The sequence below is a fragment of the Mus caroli genome, unplaced genomic scaffold (genome assembly GCF_978045245.1).
Source record: "Mus caroli unplaced genomic scaffold, Mus_caroli_1 scaffold_14, whole genome shotgun sequence".
Lineage (NCBI taxonomy): Eukaryota > Metazoa > Chordata > Mammalia > Rodentia > Muridae > Mus > Mus caroli.
Genome location: NW_028227269.1, coordinates 27,878,362 through 27,898,273, shown reverse-complemented (window position 1 = coordinate 27,898,273; position 19,912 = coordinate 27,878,362). Strand labels below are relative to the sequence as shown.

The following is a 19,912-nucleotide window of genomic DNA, read 5'->3' as shown; positions in this document are numbered from 1 at the left end:
GGACTTGTGCAGCCCTATAGGAGCCGAGTGATCAATGCTAACAGGTTCATCTCTTCTCACCAAAGCTATGACAAGGGAGAAAACAGGCAGGACCACATCAAATGCCACACAGAACAAAGCCACACAGAAGATTACAGAAGCATACTCTAAAAATAACCCAGACAAATACACACAGAAACTGTACACTGAGTATTTTATAAGTATTATTTAGGTGAGAGAGAGGGAGGGAGGGAGGGAGGGAGGGAGGGAGGGAGGGAGAGAGAGAGAGAGAGAGAGAGAGAGAGAGAGAGAGAGAGAGAGAAAGCAGTAGTCTGTAATAAGAATTTGGTTAAACTTTGTGATTTCACAGAAGCAAATACTATGTTCATTAACAATGACAAGACAAGCCTGAGGGTAAGGTCTGTCCGTGCAGCTTAACGTCCTGGATTCAATTCCTACCACTGTGTGTATGTGTGTATGCAACTGTGAGTGTGTGCATCTGTGTGCATATTAGTTACTTTTTATTTGCTGTTATAAAACACCATGACCAAACAACCCATGAAAGAGTTGAATTGGGTTTATGGTTCCACAGGGTTAGAGAGTCTATGATGGAGAAGAGAAGGCACGACAGGGGGCACTTACTTAGACAGCAACTGAGAGCTAAAATCTTGATCGACAAGCAGGAGGCAGAGAACATCCTGGGAATGGTAAGAGGCCTTTGAAGCCTTGCAATTTTGCTCCTATCTCCAATAAAGCTATACCTCCTGTTCCTTTCCAAGAAAGTGTAGACCAACCATATGCGTCAATAAGGGAGATTCTCATTTAAACCACAAATCAACTTATCTATCTATCTATCTATCTATCTATCTATCTATCTATCTATCATCTATACATCTATCTCATCTATCTATCTGTCTATAAACAATGACTTCCAATTACCCAGTAGACACATGGTCAGAGCAAGTATGTGGACTGGGTAGAGGGCTGACTGAGTGAAGTGCTTGCCATGCAAGCATGAGGTCCTGAGTTTGAATGTGCAGCAGTAGGGATGCATTGGATGTCAGTAACCTCAGCAGCCCTGGGAGGCAGAGAAAAAAGGATCCCCACAGCTCACTGGCCAGCCAGTCTCGCCAACCAGTGAGCTCAAACTTCAGTGAGAGGTCCGCTTTCAAAAGATAGAAGGCAGGCAAGCAAGAAGGATGCTTCATATCAATCTCTGGCCTCTGTGCACATATGCACATAACATGTAAAACACAGATACACACAAACACAACATACTCCACACACACATAACATACATCACACGCACAGAGACACACACACATAATGTATCTCTCACACACACATACATAATGTATCGCACACACATAGCATACACCACACACATACATAACATACAAAACACAGAGACACACACATAACATATACTACATACACACACTACATACAACACAAAGATAACATACACACAGACATACCATACACATACACAAAACATAGATCATACACACAGACATATACACAAAGACAAAACATACACATACAGAGACATAACATTCATGGACACTTATAAAATATATACACACACTCACACACACACTTGCGCGCACAGTATAGTCATGTAGGCAAATGCCAAAGCATAAGTACATTATAGAAGCCGGGCGTGGTGGGGCACACCTTTAATCCCAGCACTCAGGAGACAGAGGCAGACGGATTTCTGAGTTCAAGGCCAGTCTGGTCTACAGAGTGAGTTCCAGGACAGCCAGGGCTATACAGAGAAACCCTGTCAAAAAAAAAAAAAAAAAAAAAAAGTACATTATAGAACTGGAAATATATCATGCCATAATTTTTGAAAACAAACATAACAGGCATACATGTCAATGTACACCTAGGCATATAAGGAGACATTTGTATAAATGTGAATCTGATCTAATGATTGAATATAAGCTGTCTGTTTTGTTTTATCTGTATTTAAAATATTTTTAATACAAAAATGTATTATTTGCAAAAAAACATTTTAAATACTGTCTAAAAATAAGATTGGTCAGTGGGTTAGAGGGTTAGTTTCATAACTCCTAGCACAACTTGTGAAGACTGCTGTTCAGCCCTCTCCAGCAGGAAAGGCCAATTTAATAATGTTTGTTTGTTGAACCAAACTCCTCCCAGAGATGACTGCTTCAGAGACCCTAGGGAAGATATTAAGGGGTGGATTTCCTAAGACCTTGCAAGTTTATATGCAGTGTTAGAGCTACAGTAGATAAACAGGAAGGGCTGAAGGTCCCCAGCCAGAGGACAAGAACTTAAGCGGCCTGCAACCTCACATCCTTAGCACACTGTGGCCTAAGATGTATGGTCATACCAGAAGCCAAACTTGCTTAGAAATGCAGCTGACTCCTGGTCCCGAGAATCTGATGGTCTGAACCTGAGGACTAAGTATTTAGTCTGTGTTTCTCTGTTCTCGTCCTTTACCACGTCACCCATCGTTTTCACAATTACCTGAAAGCAATCAAGATAGGAGCCACCGCTCTCATCCCTTGGAGAACTCACACTATGTAAATGGCTGGTCAGCCATCCTGTTATAAGGACTCAAGTAGGGACCAGCACTGAGACCACTGACCCTTTAGCACAGATAAGCATATATCACTCATGAACAGGCCGCTGTGAACCCCCAAGCAGTGCACATCACAGTGCTTCTCCTGGGAAGGGGGTCTTAAGACTACTTTGATTAATAGTAGTATTTCCTACTTTCCTCTTAGGGGTGAGGGTAAAATCTCCCCTAAATCACAGTACATGGAAATGTAGGGACTCATACTCCATGCTGGTGAACACCTCTGAGAAGAGAACATTGTTCAGAACATAGCTCCCTGTCAAGTACACAGAACAGAAAGTCAGGCAGGGAAAGGGAATCTAAAGACGCCATGGCTGGGGAACATGAGCTGCTTGAAGCCACTTTATAATTACATGTCTGATCCACTGCGCTGGACTCACAAAGCAGGGTAAAGCACATGGCCACCCCACCAAAACAGTGAGCAGAGGTGTGGCTTCACTTAAGAAAACTTAGCATTGTGGGCCATCTTCAGCAGCACCCCCTTCTCTTATCTCTCTGTTTACAGCCTTGAGGCTATGGAAGAGACAGGTTCAGGATTGAGAGGAGACATCTGTGAGCTTACACCCAACATGGTGGAAGCGAACGAGCCAGATGGTAAACACTTCTAGCTAGTGATACCTTCTCTATTCTGCCTCTGTGGTTAGCAGGCAGCCACAGACAAAATGTGAGCCCCCGTCCTGGCTTGTCCCAAAACCTCAAGCTGTAACAGGCAGGCTACCCACAGGCTGTTGTTGGTAACCCTGGCTTTAAGCAGAATTTCCAACAGGAAGCGGTCCAGCCAAGAGCATCTGTGTGGGTAATTCACATGGTCTAATACACCAGGACCCTGTCGTTCCTCCTCAGAGTACTTCAGGCTAAATGCTTCAAAGACAAATGGAAAACACCACAGTTGAGTTGCTTCAACATTTTCTCAAAAAAAAAAAAAAAATCTCAACATGTGAACATGGTGAACTCAGCAGTTTATTCTGAGCACTCCTTCTTTTGATCACACCCCTTGCAGCAAAAGAATTTAAAGAAGAAGAAGAAGAAAAAATCTCAAAGGAGATGGAGTGACAGGTGAGACTCTCCCATCAGTAAACAACCAGAAAAGGATAATGTGTGGGCAACTATTTCCATGGTATGTACCTCCATCAAAGCTGGAGGTGAACCTGGAGAGACAGAGAGCAAACGCAGTAACCATGCAACCGATCCAGCAAACTGCTTGAGAAAGAAGAGAATACCAGGAGTCCGGAGAGACAGAGGCAGCCAAAACCTGCAGAAAAGATGCCAGAAACACCAGAACACCCCAGAAGGAGAACAAAAAGACTGTAGGGAGCTGCAGAGTGCAGAGCCAAGCCTGGCAGCTCACCTCCACCAACATGAATGGAAGCACCCACATGGTTCAAAGGCCTCACTCACACTGGACCAAGGTGAATAGTGTCCATTTGTATCCACCACACAGCAAAGTCACAGGGACCCAAAGGGTTAATAGTAATTGGTCTAAGACAGAAGCCTGCTGCCAGTGCTGCCTCCTAAGTCTTGAATAGTGAGATGCACAGGCTGGGGAAGAAGGCATCTGACTTTTAGACTTCCTGTGGCTTATCTAATCAGTAGAGCAAAACTGGGGTTGACTGTGGGACACAATTACCCAGTCCTCAAAAAAGGTCAGGTTCATGATATCTAGGTTCTATTTTAAAACATACTATGGTGCTGGAGGGAAGCTCAGTTGCTCACTCACTCACTTTAGAGTGCTGGCTGAGCATGAGTGAGGACCTGAGCTCAGATCCCTAGCACCCACATAAAAAGTCACCCACAGCAGTCCAGGTCTGTCATCTCAGTGCTCAAGAAGCACAGACGACTATCCCTGGGGCTTTCTGGACAGCCAACCTAGCTAAATCAGTGAGCTCTGGGTTCAGTGAGCGATTCTGCCTCAAGAAAATAAAAGAGAGATTGAGGAAGGCATTCAGTATAGACCTCCAGCATCCATAGGTACCTACAGAAAGCACATACAGGTAGACCAATATGATGGGGACATCTTCTCAGCTGGGTTCCCAAAAGCAGTACTTTGTATCAAGTGAACATAAAACTAGCCAGCTAGAAAGCTAGCTAAGTTTAAGGCCTGCCTGCTGCCCAGTCATCAACACCCTCTGTAGCTCCTGCCACACTTCCTTGTCCATGAAGTGAGTTCCTTGGTCTGTAATAATGTCAAGGAGGCCTCCTTCAAATTCCTGCCTAGGGTTTCTTCTTGACTTTCCTTAGTAACGGCTTAATGCTCTATAATTGTAAGTCAGATAAACTACTTCTCCCTCAAAGTTGGTTTTGATCAGGGTATTTGTCCCAGGCCCAGAAATAAAACTAGATCTAACACATAGGGTAGGACATGACGACACAGGGCTCCTGATTCTCAAAACAAACACCAAGATGAAAAGGCACAAAGCATTAGAATTACCAACTTTGAAATATGTTAAACCATCACCAGCGTCATTTCAAGCAACAAGAAAGCATTCCTACAAGACGGTGATGGGCACACACCTCTGGTCCCAGCACTCGGGAGGCAGACGTAGATGGATGCCTGTGAGTTCGAGGTCAGTCTGGTCTACAGAGCCAGTTCTAGGATACTAGGGAATTAAAATGCTCCTCAAGTATTTCCACATACTTGGTGTGTTAGGTGCATGTGGTGAGTATATGGTATCCAGAATTTAGTAAAGAAACAGCCCCACCCTGGTCCCAAGGACTCCTGGCTCACAGAGACTAACTAACCAACCCACCCACAAAAGAGTCATCAGTGTGGTTTAATAAGAATGTCCCTTGTAGGCTCCAGTATTTGAATCCTTGGCCTCCAATAGGTAGAACTGTTTGAGGTGGTTTAAGAGGTGGCCGCCGGGTGTGGTGGTGCACGCCTTTAATCCCAGCACTCGGGAGGCAGAGGCAGGCGGATTTCTGAGTTCAAGGCCAGCCTGGTCTACAAAGTGAGTTCCAGGACAGCCAGGGCTACCCAGAGAAACCCTGTCTCGAAAAAAAAAAAAAAAAAAAGAGGTGTGGCCTTGCAAGAAGTATGTTTCTCAGTTATGATTCTTGCCTACTTCCAGTTTGTCTTCCTTGCTTTATGTTTGCAGATAAGGATGTGAGCGCTCAACTTTCTGATTCTGCTACCTCGTCTTCCTGCCATGATGGATTCGTATCCCTCTGGAACCATGAGCCCAAATAAACTCTTGTATAAATTACTTCAGTTATGTTGTTTTAGCCACAGCAACAGAACAGTAACTAAGACAGAGTCCCAGCTTCTTAAGCCCCACATGAAAGTTAAACTGCTCTTAAACTGAATCCATTAAAACAATGATATTTTAAATAAGTAATTCTCTCCAGCACCACAAAGCCCACAAAACTGTCACTGTAAAAACAAGACGGTGTCCTGGATATTGTGAAATTCAAGAAGAGGTCTCCCTGAGTGGCAGTCCAGGCCAGCAGCCTGCAGATGCCTCTTCATTTCCTAAATTTCCTGGCTCCTAAGAAATCTCTAGCTCCAGGCCTACAGTCCTGACTTCCTAGCTCCAGAACAGCCTGAGCTTACTTTTATCTATTTGAATCTGTTTTCATTTCCCCTTATTGCCAAGTGCAAAGGAAAAGGCCAATTTCTCCAACAGGACATGAAAAGAACCTGGTCTGTCAATGGGAACCAGCAATTCATAGTGACTCTCCAACTCCCACACTTGTAGATACACATCAGGCCTATCTGCGGATGGTGGGGCTCAGATCTGTGTAGAGAACACCTCTTCTCCAGTCTGCCCAACATCCAAAAACTTCAGCTATTCCACCCCAACCCCCAGACTCCTCCTCGGGTTCTGGTCCACATATTGGAGAACACAGACTGGAGACATGGAGTGGAAGCAAACTGAGCTCAAACAAGGCTCTTCCCACAGCTCCCACTTACCACCAATGGAGTCGACTAACAGACAAGGAAGCCAAGTGGTCCATGGGAAGAAAACTACAGGAAGGTAGCTTCATTAGGATCAAACCAAACTTCCAGTCAGAGCTGCCAGGGTCCCAGGCAGACAGACTCACTTCACACCACTTCTTGGATGTTAAAAAATTTGGCACAGCAGAGATAGACGGACTAAACCAACATGGCTCCCTCACAGGAGCATCTTCCTTACAAACATCCAAGATCATGCACAGAGGCAATTTATCCCAACAGAATGCAACCCTAAAGAGCATCCCAATGGTCTCAATGTATGACACAGGCCTAACTGAGCCCTGGATGGACACTGAGGGTTCTCCTCTTAGGCCAGTACCCCGAGAACCCAGAATGAGCAGCATCTTCACAGGCCTTGGTTGAGCTGTGAACAGTGGAACGAAACATCAGGCTCACACATCTGCGCATCCTTCGGCTCTGAGACCAGGGTCATGAGCTCTCCTGTTGTGACCGTCTTGAAGAGAGCACATGCTAAGAAACCAGAGCCAAGGGTGTCCCCAGGACCCGGTCAGGAGCCAGGGAACTTCCTGTGAAGTTCATACACTCCTGGCAATGCTAGGAATGGAGAGCCTGCTGAACACTACCCCAGGCTCTTCTCCAGTCTTCAGGCAAGGGTGATCGTGCTCCCAGGGGGAAGGTGACTGAGTCTGCATGGGGAGTCTGGAGGAAGCTGCTCTCTCGTAGGCACCTTATTTGGAGATAATGGTGCTGGTAGATGACAAACAGTGCTGGTAGATGACAAACTGTGAACAGCTCTGACAAACAGGACAAGGTATGCCGGACAACAAAATCCATCTCCATACCTATGGGTGCCTCTTGGTGTCTCAGTAACAACATTATTTGGGAATTTCACCCATGTGCACGAGTCAGCAAGTGCTGGCTACCAGAGCTCTGCAACTTCCTCCATCCCACATAGGCCTGGCACACCTGAACATGAAACCTTCGGGAAAGCTGTTAGCCTACAAGGTCGACTAAAATAGCTAGTCTAGACTATGTCACAAGTCCAAACACATTAGAAGCAATCAGAAACTAAGCACAAGCTCCAGGCTTCTGACAGACTGACAGAGGCCTAGGAGGCCAGGCCCTGACTGCTTTGGAGCCTATGCATGGAATCCAGAGCTCTCCCAAATTCATAGCTTTGGTCCTTCCTGTACCAGGGCTTCTGCCACACCACCAGTCTATAACAACTCCCTGGCACTGGAGTGCCCTGAAATGCCCAACAGATGTTATTTTTTTCAGGCTCAGTTCCCATAACCTCAATAACAGAGGCTTCAGGGGACAGAAAAGGATGTGAAAGGAGCAGTCAGGCTGTCAGGTGAGATACCCAGTGCGTACAGAAGAACCCAGTGCTGCCTTTTAAAGGCTACTTCCCCAAGAAGGCCAGGGTACCAGGCAGTTGTTTCTACCAGCCTTCCTACCAGCCTTCCAAGCTACAGAGAGAAGTGCAGGGTACCACCATGAAATTCCAGATGCTAGAGAGCAAAGCCAGTTCTAACCTAAGACCACTGTGAAGCCCCAAACAATCTGGCATTCTCTCAGGTCAAAACATAAGTATGAAACATTGGGGAAGGGAAGAACTGGATTTGGTCTTCGAAGAGGTTGAGTAGGGGGTGGGGCTCTTAGGCAACAAGCAGTGATTCCACTGACTTGGGGAATGGGAGGTTGCAAATTAACATCTTTTATGTCCAATTTCTACTTAACTATTGTTCCTTTGTTTCCTTTCTCAGCTGTACTTAAAAGAGGGCTCTATCTAACTCTGGGCCTCCATGCTAAGGCAAGCTCTCTACCACTGAGTGATACCTTTGTCTTCTATGTAGAAAAATATAAAATATCAACATGTACATGAGAGCAGGGAGTGGGCCGAGAAGCTGAAAGAAAGCAGTGTTTTGTGTGTGACTGCCCCAAAGCGCCACCTGATGCATACCAGCCTGCACCCAGACACAGAATGAAGCTAACTTTGCATGAGTTCTGTCAAGTGCTTGCCTGGTACACTGGAGTCAGTGATACCAAGTGCTATTGTTACAAAACCTTTCAGGAAACTTCAGACATCCATAAAAGTACAAAGTTTGAATTTCGGCACACATACCTTCTGGGGAAATCTTTCAAACAGCATCTCTGGTGTTTCTCTGGAAACCTTATACACCCCTTGCTGCATTTAATTTTTTAAATTACTTTTTAAAAAGTTTATTCCTGTATATGAGGGGAGGAAGGAGGGAGGGAGGGGCGTGTGGCATGCATCTGGAAGTCAGAGGGCAACTTGCAGGAAGGAGTCAGGTCTTTCCTGCCACCATGTGGGCCTTAAGAATCGGGCTCAGGTCGTCAAGCTTTGCTGCAGGCCTCTTTAACCACTAAGCTCATCCCCCACCCCCCTACATTTTTATGTGGCATGGTAGCATACAAGGCAGAGTGGGGGACTCCTGCTGGGTTCTACAGCACTCATGTAAAAACACTGCTGCAGAAAGCAATTAAGAATTGAGAACACACAGTCTGAGAATTTGACTTTGCCCAGATGTGAGAAATGGCTCTAGGGTCCAAGTTTTGGCCATTGAGTCACTACAGAAATTCTCTGTATTTGGAGACGTTCCGCTCTGGCCCAGTTTAAAAAGTTTACTGCTTTACAGCACACTGTCTGTCCTCTCAGATGCAGCCTTGGCTGACCATCCACATCCTCTGGAATGGAAGCCTTATTTAGCTCTCCAGAGGACTAGGCTAGGCATTCCCACCCCAGACTGGCCGTGCGGCCCGCACAATCTCCCCCGGAGGAAGTAGGACACCCATGCACTTTTAGAAGTGAGAACACTGACCGACCGCCCACTCCTTGAATAGTTCCCTCAGATTTTTATAACTTTCGCAGGCATCCTCAGAGATGCCAAAGTCCTCCAGCCCAGCCACCAAAAAAAAGTGAAAACTCTTTTTGGAATGCAGAAGTGCAGCTGCAGGACCCTGAATTACAGTTGGCCCCTAAACGCATGCCTGCCTTCACAGAACCAAATCTCAGAACACACAGAGGCCTGCAGCCAACTCTGCAGCACTGGGATTCCTTCAGATCTGGGGGCTTTCAGTGAAGGCGGAAAGCACAACTCCAGGTGAAAGTCAGGAAGTGGAGGACGTCTGCGAAACTGACCAACTGAGTAGAAACAGCGAGAGCCCCCGAGCTTCTTAGAACTTGGCCACCCGCACGGTGGTGGCCCCTCCATGGCACCTGGAACGCCAAGCTTCTTCCAAGCAAAGAAAAAGCTCCTTACAAGGGCTGCGCCCAAAAGAGTCCCCAGGACACCTAGCGAACTTGAAGGCTCCAGCGCAGAAGCCGATGGGAGTACACTTGGCGCTGTGGCGCCGCGGGACCCAGAATCTGCAAAAGAGGTTTCCTTGGCGCAGGGTGATGTGGGGTGGGCCTCCTTCCAGAAGGAGAAAGGGGGGCAGGTACACTGATGGAGGAAGAAGGGGTCGGAGGAGGGACGACCCAACCCCAGGCCTGCGCGTTAGAGAAGAGAGAGGGAAAGGAACCCCGAGTGGAGAAAAAGTTGAGAAGACACCGGAGGGGAGGCCAGGCGGGGAGGGTTCGAGAGACGCGCGGGGCTTTCCCTGGCGACTCCCTACTACTTCCCGGTCCAGCGGGAGATTCCGAGTTTGAACAAAGGCGGCTCCCCAGGCCGCGCGCTAAGCGCTCAGGTCCGCCCCTGGCGTCCTAGCCAGGACGGACAAAAGGCCCAGCACACCCTGCGCCGGACGCCGGGATACCCCACCTCTCCAAACCATTACCCCTGTCCCCCAAGCTACCCACGCCCCTCGATCCCCCTGAATCGCACGTCCCGCGGACCCCAGCACCCCCCGGGCCGCACTCACAGGATGGAGGTCTGCGGCGCCACGGCGGGCACGGCCTCCAGCAACAGATGCATGCAGCGCACGGTGGTACGGAAGCACAGGCAGCGGCTTGGACAGCCTGCCCCTTGCTTCGAGGCGACCACCGCCATGTCCCACCAGGCAAAGCACAGCACGAGCGCCAGCAGACAGCGGCGCGTGGGGCGCACGGCCATGGCAGACGGCGTGGACAGGAGCTGGCACGCGTGGACAGCAGCGGAGGAGGCCTCGGCGGGCGCGTCCACCGCCCGGCTCCCAACTGAGCCCTCCGGTCCCCGGCCCACGTCCCAGCTGTGCGCGGGGGGCGGGGAGGGGGCGCCAGCTGTGCACATGCGCGTGGCTCCGCCCCCTCTTAGCTTCGCAGAGGGCGGGGGTTGGGCAATCACCAGGGCCTTGGTGTCTGAACCTAGCGACCCTTCTCTGAGGTGCAGCAGGGCCTCCTTGAACTGCAGGACCAGTGCACACAGACTCCACTGTGGGGGGCTCCTAGAGGTGCAGAGGTGTCGCTTGGGACAGAGATTGGATCCCTGATTCTGCTTTAAAAACTGCAGCACCACAACAAAGTTACCCCACATCCCTTAATCATCCTTTCTCCCTGTATCCAAGGGTTTTGTTGCTGGTGATACCTTTTTTGAATACTTACAAATTTTGTTGTGTTCTAGGAAGTGAGCTTTCGCGGCTCTGCCTCTTTTGCCTCCGTGCCCACCACTGTTCCCACACAAAAACATCTATCTCTAGTTTCCTCGTTCCTACTTCAGAAACTGAGGCACAGCAACCTCCCCACCCCCCAGTGCACAGCTTGTAGGAAAACTGTGCTGCAGAAGTAGAAGCTCCCTCGGGAGGGAGTCCTGAGGTCTCCAACATTCACCGCCAATCAGGAACCCTTGTGGGGAAGATGAAGAACACCTGTGGCCACCTCAGATGGCTTTTTTGTGGACAGCATTAAGCCAAGGGAAGCCCTGAGGTTAACATCAGTGTGTACTCTGCAAGGCTGAATGCTGACACTTTATACAGTTCTTTGATTCTCCCTGGGGTTCCAGTCTCTCCATTATTCAGCCAGGAATTCCAGGTTAGGCAATCCAACCAAGGGAGCAGAGTAATTAAATGTGAGGTTTGGAACTGGAGCCCAGGTGTGACAGTTGATCTTGATTCTCAACTTGATTGGACTGAGCACCTACGAGAGTATAACACTCAACTCTGGAGAATTTACAGAAAGTTACCTAAAAGGAGAAGACCTCCTAAGAACCAGAGTGACACCCATAGGTTGGCAGTGTAATAGGACAGATGGAGAGGAAAGTCCAACAGCCAGGTGTTCCTTCTGTGATTTCTGGCTATGTAAAGGGAGTTACCCAGTTCTGCCAGGCAGAACTGTCTTTCTGGACAGACAGACTGAAATCTCTGAAACTCTGAGCCAACACAGATCTTTCTCTCTTAAGTTTTCCCTTCGTGTTTTGTTACTTTGTTGAAAAAAACAAGACACCAGATGTATCTTGACCTGCAAACTACTGTGTTTCCACTCTGACTTGGGCATCAGGGTACTGCCCAGGGATGGGGTCACACTCAGGCACTGTCAGGAGACTTCCGATGCACTGTGCCAGGCTGTTCTGTGGAGGAACTGGAGGCTGTTGGAGGAGGCTCCAGTTCCTAATCACTGGGATCTCTCCATGGCTGGAATACCTCCAACCATCTGCAGCATGTATTCCAGAGAGAGATCAGAATTCAGGCCTTCCTGCTAAACCGCCAGCATGCTATCACTTTCCAGGCTACACTCCTGAGAGTAAGAATGGTTCAACCGCAAAGCCTCCTGGGAGGCTGCCCACCCCAGCAGACCTTCACTGCCTGGAGCTCCTGCTGAAGCAGATCTGAGTTTCCATGAGGGCAGAATTCCCAGGTATGTATTGCAGCCGAGATGAGCACAGGGCAAGATGGAACAGTCAAGCCCGTGTACTGTGATAGAAACCAGACTCCTATCTGCTGCAGTTAGTACAAGTCAGGAGCCTGATGGACCCTGCCCAGTACAAGACAGCTTTGCCTTCAACGGCAGCTACAAATCTAGGGTCCCTAGGCCACATGCCTCACCAACTTGTTAGAAAATCTTAGTCAAGTGTATGATACCAGAAGCCAAAATAAATCTTTCTTCCTTAAACTCTGCACTTCCCCCCGTAACCCTTGTGTAGTCCCCACACTGTGATGTCCCATAGCCTGGAAATTATCATCCTGCAGGCAGAGCTCATCTCCTGTGTTAAGTTCTTACCAGGCGTATCAGTCCGTGTTTCCAGCATCACGCTGGTACAATAGTCCCACTCCTGACATCTGAAACACTCCCACTCTCTAGCACCCACAGCAAGAGCCCCATTTCCAGGTGTCACAAAGTAAAACTTTGCTGTTCAGTGCAGCCGCTTTTTCTTAAGCCATCTGTGACGGCGTTTGGTCTTAGGTGTTCATTTGGCTGGATAAAAGCCTCCTGTGACTTTTAAAGAAGAGATGCTCCCTCCCCTGCAGGTACTTTGTAGACGTGGTTAACGCTGACCTGTGGGCTTCGATGAGGGAGAGGAATCTCACACATGTGTTTGATGTTAGTAAATCACCTCAGTCTTGGGAGGAAAACCTGAATTTTCCCAGAGAAGAAATTCTGCTCCAAAAGCCTGAGGAGGTGACTTGGTCAGGAGAGTACCTCTCTTGTACAAGCAGAAGAACCTGAGTTTGACCCTCAAATGTCCATGTTTAGCCTGGTGTAGTGGGAGAGGTCTGTAACCCCAGCCTGTGGGTTTTGGGTGGGGTGGAGGGAGACAGGTGGCTCCATGCAATTTGCTGTCTACCTAGTCTAACCAGTCAACCTCTAGTCTGTACATGCATACATGGGTACAAAACCCACAAACATGCATTGTACACAGAGACACAAAAAAATATAAGAAAGAAATTCTACTGAACAATCACTCCTGCCTCAGTTTCCGGCTTCTCACTTTTCCTTAAAGGCCACAGTAACCATTTTCTTAAAACAGTTACACCCATCCATCTACCTGTCTATCATCCATCTACCTATCATCTATCTACCATCCATCTACCTGTCTATCACCCATCTACATGTCTATCATCCACCTACCTATATAGTGCTATCTATCCTTTCTACTCTTTCAGCATTCACCCACTCACCACTCAATTCATTCATCCACCTACTTATCTACCCACCCATCATAGACAGGTAGATGGATGGGTGTAACTGTTTTAAGAAAATGGTTACTGTGGCCTCTAGGGAAAAGTGAGAAGCTGGAAACTGAGGCAGGAGGGATTGTTCAGCAGAATTTCTTTCTTATATTTTTTTGTGTCTCTGTCAATTCACCCCCTCATTTTTTCCTTCCCTTCCTCACTGACCCACCTACCGCACTCACCCTCCTGTCCACTTATCCAGTCACTTAGCCATCCATCTACTTCCTCTCCCTTCCCCCATTGTGTCTGGGTCTCAGAGAATGACTCAGAGGAAATAGTGGCCAACTTTTCAGCTCTGCACAATGAAGCATGGTGGGGACTCAGAGCCAGGAGCATGACTAATGAAGGGTTGTGTTTTCCCAGCGAAGTTCTTACTAAACTGGACCCCTTCACACATGTTTTAATCAGCATCTCCTTCGTGTGACCACTGGAGGCTCTTGGGAGTCTAACATCTCCAGACTGACCTTCGGGTGAGTTTTCTGATGGGCGAATTCCCATTTCCCTCTTATAAGCACATTCCAAGTCCTTCCATCTGCCCTGCAACCTGTTTCTTATTCCACAGAAAACATTTCTTTCTGGTGCTGATACTCAGGCAAAGACACAGAAATACTCAGTGATGGCGTGCTCTAACACCTCCACCCAGTGAGGGTACTGAGACAATGTGAACAGCGGCTGTCCCACTGCCCGCTCCCCTCCCTCATTCCTGGTTCATGACATCCATTTACCGCGTGGTCTTTCAACCATGCAGGTGTTTTCATTATAGAGCCTCATGACAACCTCTAAGTCAAATGTCATCAGAGAGCTTGGGTCAAAGCCTGGGCCCAAGCAACCCCAACAGGATGGGCTCAGCCACTCCCTCCCTTCCATGAGCTCACCTTCAGGATCCTGGTGGGAGGTTTAGGCTTAAATACCGGACCAGAAGCAATGTATAACTAAGTGGTTCTAGCCAAGGTGTGGTCCCACCCCTCAGTGATGCAACACTGTCTTAGCTCTGTTTTTTGTTTTTTGCAAGGTAGGCTGACAACTTGTCAGAACTGTGTTAGAGCTCTTACCTGGAGTCAAGCCCCCTGCCCCTCCCCTGCTGCCAGGCAACCGGGGCCTCAGCCTTTCTCTTGCTCAGCATGAGATTCCTGGGGGGGGGAGTTCCAGCTCCTGGGGATCACTGTTTCAATTGTCTCACAGCCAAAGGGAGGGGCATGCATCCCTCTTTGGATTCTCACCCTCCACTTTGGTACCTACCCTCTATGCATGAGGAGTCCAGTGCTTAGAGCACAGGGCTCCACCACTGGTACCTACTGCCTACTGCGCCTGCTCCAGTCTTGCACCTTACCTCCCCCTGAGATTCAGACCACATCTCAGTTTCCAGCCTCAATATGGTATCGCGATCCTTTCTCTTGCTCCACCAAACTGAACTTGGGCTCACAGAGAGGCAGCTTCATTGCCACAGCTTCCAATGCTGTGACCCCCTCAACCTTCTTCCTTTCTCTGGACTTCAGTTTCTCAATCTGTAAAGCAAAGATGGCTGCTACCCACAGTCAGTGAGCATTAGGTGGCCAGATTTGAGGTATCTAGTTAATCCTGTGGGCTGTGTTGAGTAAGGCAGTGAGCCCTGAACACATTCTCCCTGAGAGCCTTCTGGTGTAGGCTGGATCTTGGTGTGGGAATGCCTGAGAATCCTTAGTAAGTCAGCCCCACCTGCTGCCCTGACTCCAGGCACAGTTAGCCACTATACAAACTATACAGCTTACCAGGAGAACAGGGGTCACCTTAGGTGCCCCAGGCAGAGAAGGTGGAAGCTTAGCTCTCAGCCTCCAGGGAACCATAGACAAAGTAATTCAAACATCAGAAATGTTCATTCCCATAATCCTGAGCCAGAAGGAAGACTGGTTCTCTCTGGTGACTCCCCCAGGGTAGATCTACCTTCTACCCCATTCTTAGAATCCTGTGTCGGAATGGACACACTTTCTCCTGGGTAAGGACGATGAGGGATTCATGCTGCACTCCAGGCCCAACAGGAAGTGAGGTGCAGCTGGGAATCTAACTAAGGAAAACTCCACAGGGTCCCCATTGTCAGCAGAGGCAGGAAGTATTCAACTCCTCCATTCCATAACCCTATTCCAGGACCCATATTTACCTCATCTTGACCTAACTTACCTATGAAGGGGTCCAGGAGGACCATACCCATCAAATGGAAGTTCTGCTACTGCCCACTCCTGCTCCAAGAAACGAGGGGTTGGGGGGAGGGTGCTGGATGGCATTGGACAACAGACAGTAGACAGTTGATTGTGAGCTTTGGCAATTCACCATGTCAGATCAGTCCCAAATACAGGATGGGCAAGGCAGGGTAGAAATTGGAACCAGAAGGGAAGAGACTTCAGGTTCCTAAAGTCCTTTTATCTCCCTGGGAAGTAAGCTATTGGCTAGCTCTGATGGCAAGGTCTCAGTACCTGAGAAACAACACAGCTTAAAAGATAAGCAGCCATAGCTGTCTGCTAGTCTTAGTGTATGTCTGTCTTTCTGGATACATAGGAGTCTAAAGCAGAAAGATTGCTTGAGACCAGGAGTTCAAGGCCAGCCTAGACAGAACAGCAGGGTCTGCTTGCCAAAGAAACAAAACACCACTTGAGTGCAAGGTGACCTGCAAGTGAGTGGATCCAGTCCATGGGCTGGCTCAGGCCCCTTTGCAGTCACAATAAGAAGAATGTGGATGACCACCAGTGTTAGGGTCAACACATGCCTCACTGGAGGCTGTGGCTTTGAAAAGCATCATGCATGCATGCACAAGCATTGGGAAAAAGCCAGGGGCCTCAGCACTGAGTCTGCAACCTTCTGTGAATTTATCATCATTTCGCAATGATGCTTATTAGGGCCTTAGAAATTTAAAGTAAATTAGCAAGAAGAATTCTTTCAATCTTAACTTTATGTTGTAAAAAAGAAATGCTTTTTTAGATAAGCACCATGTAATATAGGCAAGATGGTTATTTAGACAATAAAAATGGAATACAACTGAACTGGAGAAGGATAGAAAGGGGGAAAGTATGGGGATGTAGAGAGAGAGAGGGGCCTTGCATCCTGGAGTCTAGCTTATGGGGATGTGGTGGGGGGGGCTTACATCTGGAAGTCTAGTTGAAACTCTACAATTCCAACACAATTGGTAACATTTGCTGTGAAGGTTGTCTACATAGGGACAATACTTTCTTCCTACAGAGCTATTTAAAACAGTAATGTTAAAACAGCTGTAGACAATGCTTAAGGGTTAAGTATATAAGGCACACTCCCTTTTGTAGCTGTAAACCTGAAACTTTCTAGGAATCTCACCAGAAATTACATTTATAGTAAAAAGATATGCCTTTAATCCCATTGGGCAGCCTAAGGCTGATAATCAGATTGTAATTATATCTAAGAGCCACAAGATAATCTCACTTTATCAAAAAAGAACAACAACAACAACAAGTTCTCAGCAACCTGTCAAGATGTAACTTGGGAGCCCCAAAATGGTGTTAAAGGTCAGATCTGAGTTTGGAGGGAGTCGACTGCTATTTCCAGGTTTTATGTCTCCTAATAATGATTTAGATAGAGACATGTGTATACTAACAGGAAAGGAAATAGCTTATTAAGAGAGAGAAACATTTCCAAGCCTGAAAATGGGCCAGAACTAGAGCTATATGCAGGTTCCAAAGAGGCCCAGCTGGGGCCCTGAGATCTTCTGTGGGTCATTTAGATGCTAAGTGAACGCTCTGCCCATCCCAGAGCCTACAGAAGATAGTATCCATTACAGAACAAACAACTTTATCAATCAAAGACATTTAATTTACCAAATCCGTTAGTGGGGACGACAAGGAGAAGGGTTACAGCCAAGCAGGGGAAACCCTGCTGCAGATTTTAGGTGTTCTTTGATGGCATTCTTAGCTTTTGGATTGGTATAAACTAGCAGCTTTCTAGGAATACACTTTACAGCTCTTGGAAGTCACGAGAATGTCAGGTCAGATACAGGGGTGGGTGAAAAATGGCTTCCAGGGACTAAAAATAATCTAAGATAACTTGCTTCTCTCTACAACACTTAAATCCACAATGATGAAGTTCAGCCATCTGACCTTGTAGAACATTTAACACGGATGCCGCTTTGTACCTGAGTAGAGAGGTCTTTAAAAGAAAACTACTCAGGCCGCTAACACTTTTGGGGCGTGGGGGGAGCTGTCTCCTGATACATAACCACAGACAAATCCACAAGGTAAACTGAGGCTCTGAGAAACACAGAAAAGCCCACATCTCTCTAGATTAATGATTTTTCACAAAATGAAAAGGAGCTTTGAGCAGATTGCTGAGCTGGTAAGGAGCATTGTTGTAACTCTCCAGTGAGGAGACACGGCAGAGTGCCCAAAGACCCAGTCCCAGGCAGGCTGACTCTCCAGATTGTCACTCAGGTTGTCACTGAGTGACAATCTTAATTAGGTCCTGCCTAGAGTGAGCCTGTGATCCGCTGACTGGGAAGATAGTCTAAGAAGAGAGTGGGCAGCCACCACTCCCAGCTGTAGCAAAGCCCTTGTTGACCAGGCATTCTAACATGTCAGGGGCTTTTGTCAACATCTTGAGCTACCTGGCAGTTTTACTAAAGAATGCCAAGCACACTACCTACGAAATGGGACTTAGCGAGCGGCAAGTCTCCCAGCTAAAAAACTAATGAGATTATTTTACAAGGAAATTTTAGAACCCTTCTTTGTAAATCAACACAAGTTCAGAGAGTGCTCTTGGTGTCCCACAGCACACAGTAACTTAGGAGTTTTGAGTACTGGTCTCCAAAGCTCTGCTCAGCTAGGAGTAGAACCCAAGCTTCCTGCCCTGTGACTGCCAAAAGTTATCTTGCAGTGATGGGTCAAAAACGAGGTCCCTTTTCTCTCTGAGTTCAGAACCAAAACAAGCTGCAGCCCAAGCCGGCTCTGGTGAGGCCAGCTTCCTAGCTTTGGACAAAATGACCACTCAGAACATAGAATCATTTCATTTATGAAACTGTAAGAGTGTGCCTTGAGACTGATAGGAAACTGAAAAGCACCTGGAAGGCATCCCTGTTTGGAAAAGAGTGAGGAGCAATCAGAGTGAGCGCCCAGATCAGACCGTTCGCTTTAAGATAGCCAACCCTCTGCACCAGTAATAACTGTAAGGGATATACTCCCTTTAGGCAAATTATTATCTCCCTCCCCTTCCCTCCCTCCCTTCCATCTCTTTATCCCTCTTTCCCTCCCTCCTTCCTTTCTCTGTTCCTCCCTTCCCCTTTCCTTTTTATATTCCTTGACAGGTCTCTAGGTTACACTAACATCAAACTCACACTGTAGCTAAGGATGGTCTTGACTTCTCATCCTCCTGCCTCCACTTCCTGGGTGCTTAGAATTACAGTTCTGCATTCCCATGCTCATTCGTCTAGTGCTGGGAATTGAATCCCAGGCTTCACACATGCTACAAAAGCACTCCACCAACTGAGTGACCTTCCTAGCTCTTAGGTATCGCTCATGTGTACAAAACAACGTTGAGTTGGCATTTCTGAACTCCTGGCTTATGAGTCAGTCGTGTTGCTGATATCAGGCTGACATGGCCTGCTTGTTTTAGGATGCAGGTTTCTGACGTCACATTGCCCACGGATGGTCAGTGTTAGAGGCAGGGGGATGCCTAGGCGCCAGAGTTTCCCAGAGATCATGCCAGAGGCCATGCATGCCCTGCCATGGAACAGATGCCCTTGGTCCAGAAAGGGAGGTGAGAAACTTATGCCATTCCCTTCAGATCTTCTTGATGTGGACTTTTGTTCTGTGAGGTGCAATCCAAGAACTGAGTACCTCGGAGAGTCCCGTGAGCCCCATGTAGAGATTTTAAATTATAGGAATAATTCATTTTATTATAGAAAATTCAGACAGTGTTCATAGAGACAACAGAGTCTGCCTGGATTTTTCTGCACCCATTTTGGCTCTTCAGGCATTCACAACAAATGTCAGGCGTTCTACCCTCTAGTCTGAGTCAAACTCGTTAAACAGGATATTTAAGCCAGTTGCATTGGCCTACACATTTAATCTGAGTAATGGGGAGATCGAAGGTGGATCTCTGTGAGTTCAAGACCAGTCTGGTCTATATAGTGAGCTCCAGGACAGTCAGGACTGCTTATCAGAAACCCTGTCACAAACAAGCAAGCAAACAAACAACAGGAAAAAAAAAATCCAAAAATTTCTCTTAGCAAAACAGAGCCAAACCTGGACTGTTTATTACAAAACAAACAAACAAAACATCGGACCTGGGCTGGGCATATAGCTTGGTGAGTAGAG

General features: G+C 47.5%; 1 protein-coding gene across 2 annotated transcripts in view; it reads right to left on the bottom strand.

Moving 5' to 3' along the window:
• Positions 1-10,702, bottom strand: part of Pxdn (peroxidasin) — a 77,679-nt gene extending 66,977 nt beyond the window's left edge. For both annotated transcript variants that reach the window (XM_021178873.3, XM_029484621.2), the window contains exon 1: positions 10,386-10,702. In XM_021178873.3, the coding sequence (XP_021034532.1) occupies positions 10,386-10,576 (191 nt within the window). In that variant the 5' untranslated portion in view covers positions 10,577-10,702. The remainder of the gene's footprint in view (positions 1-10,385) is intronic.
• Between the last annotated feature and the right edge of the window lie 9,210 nt (positions 10,703-19,912).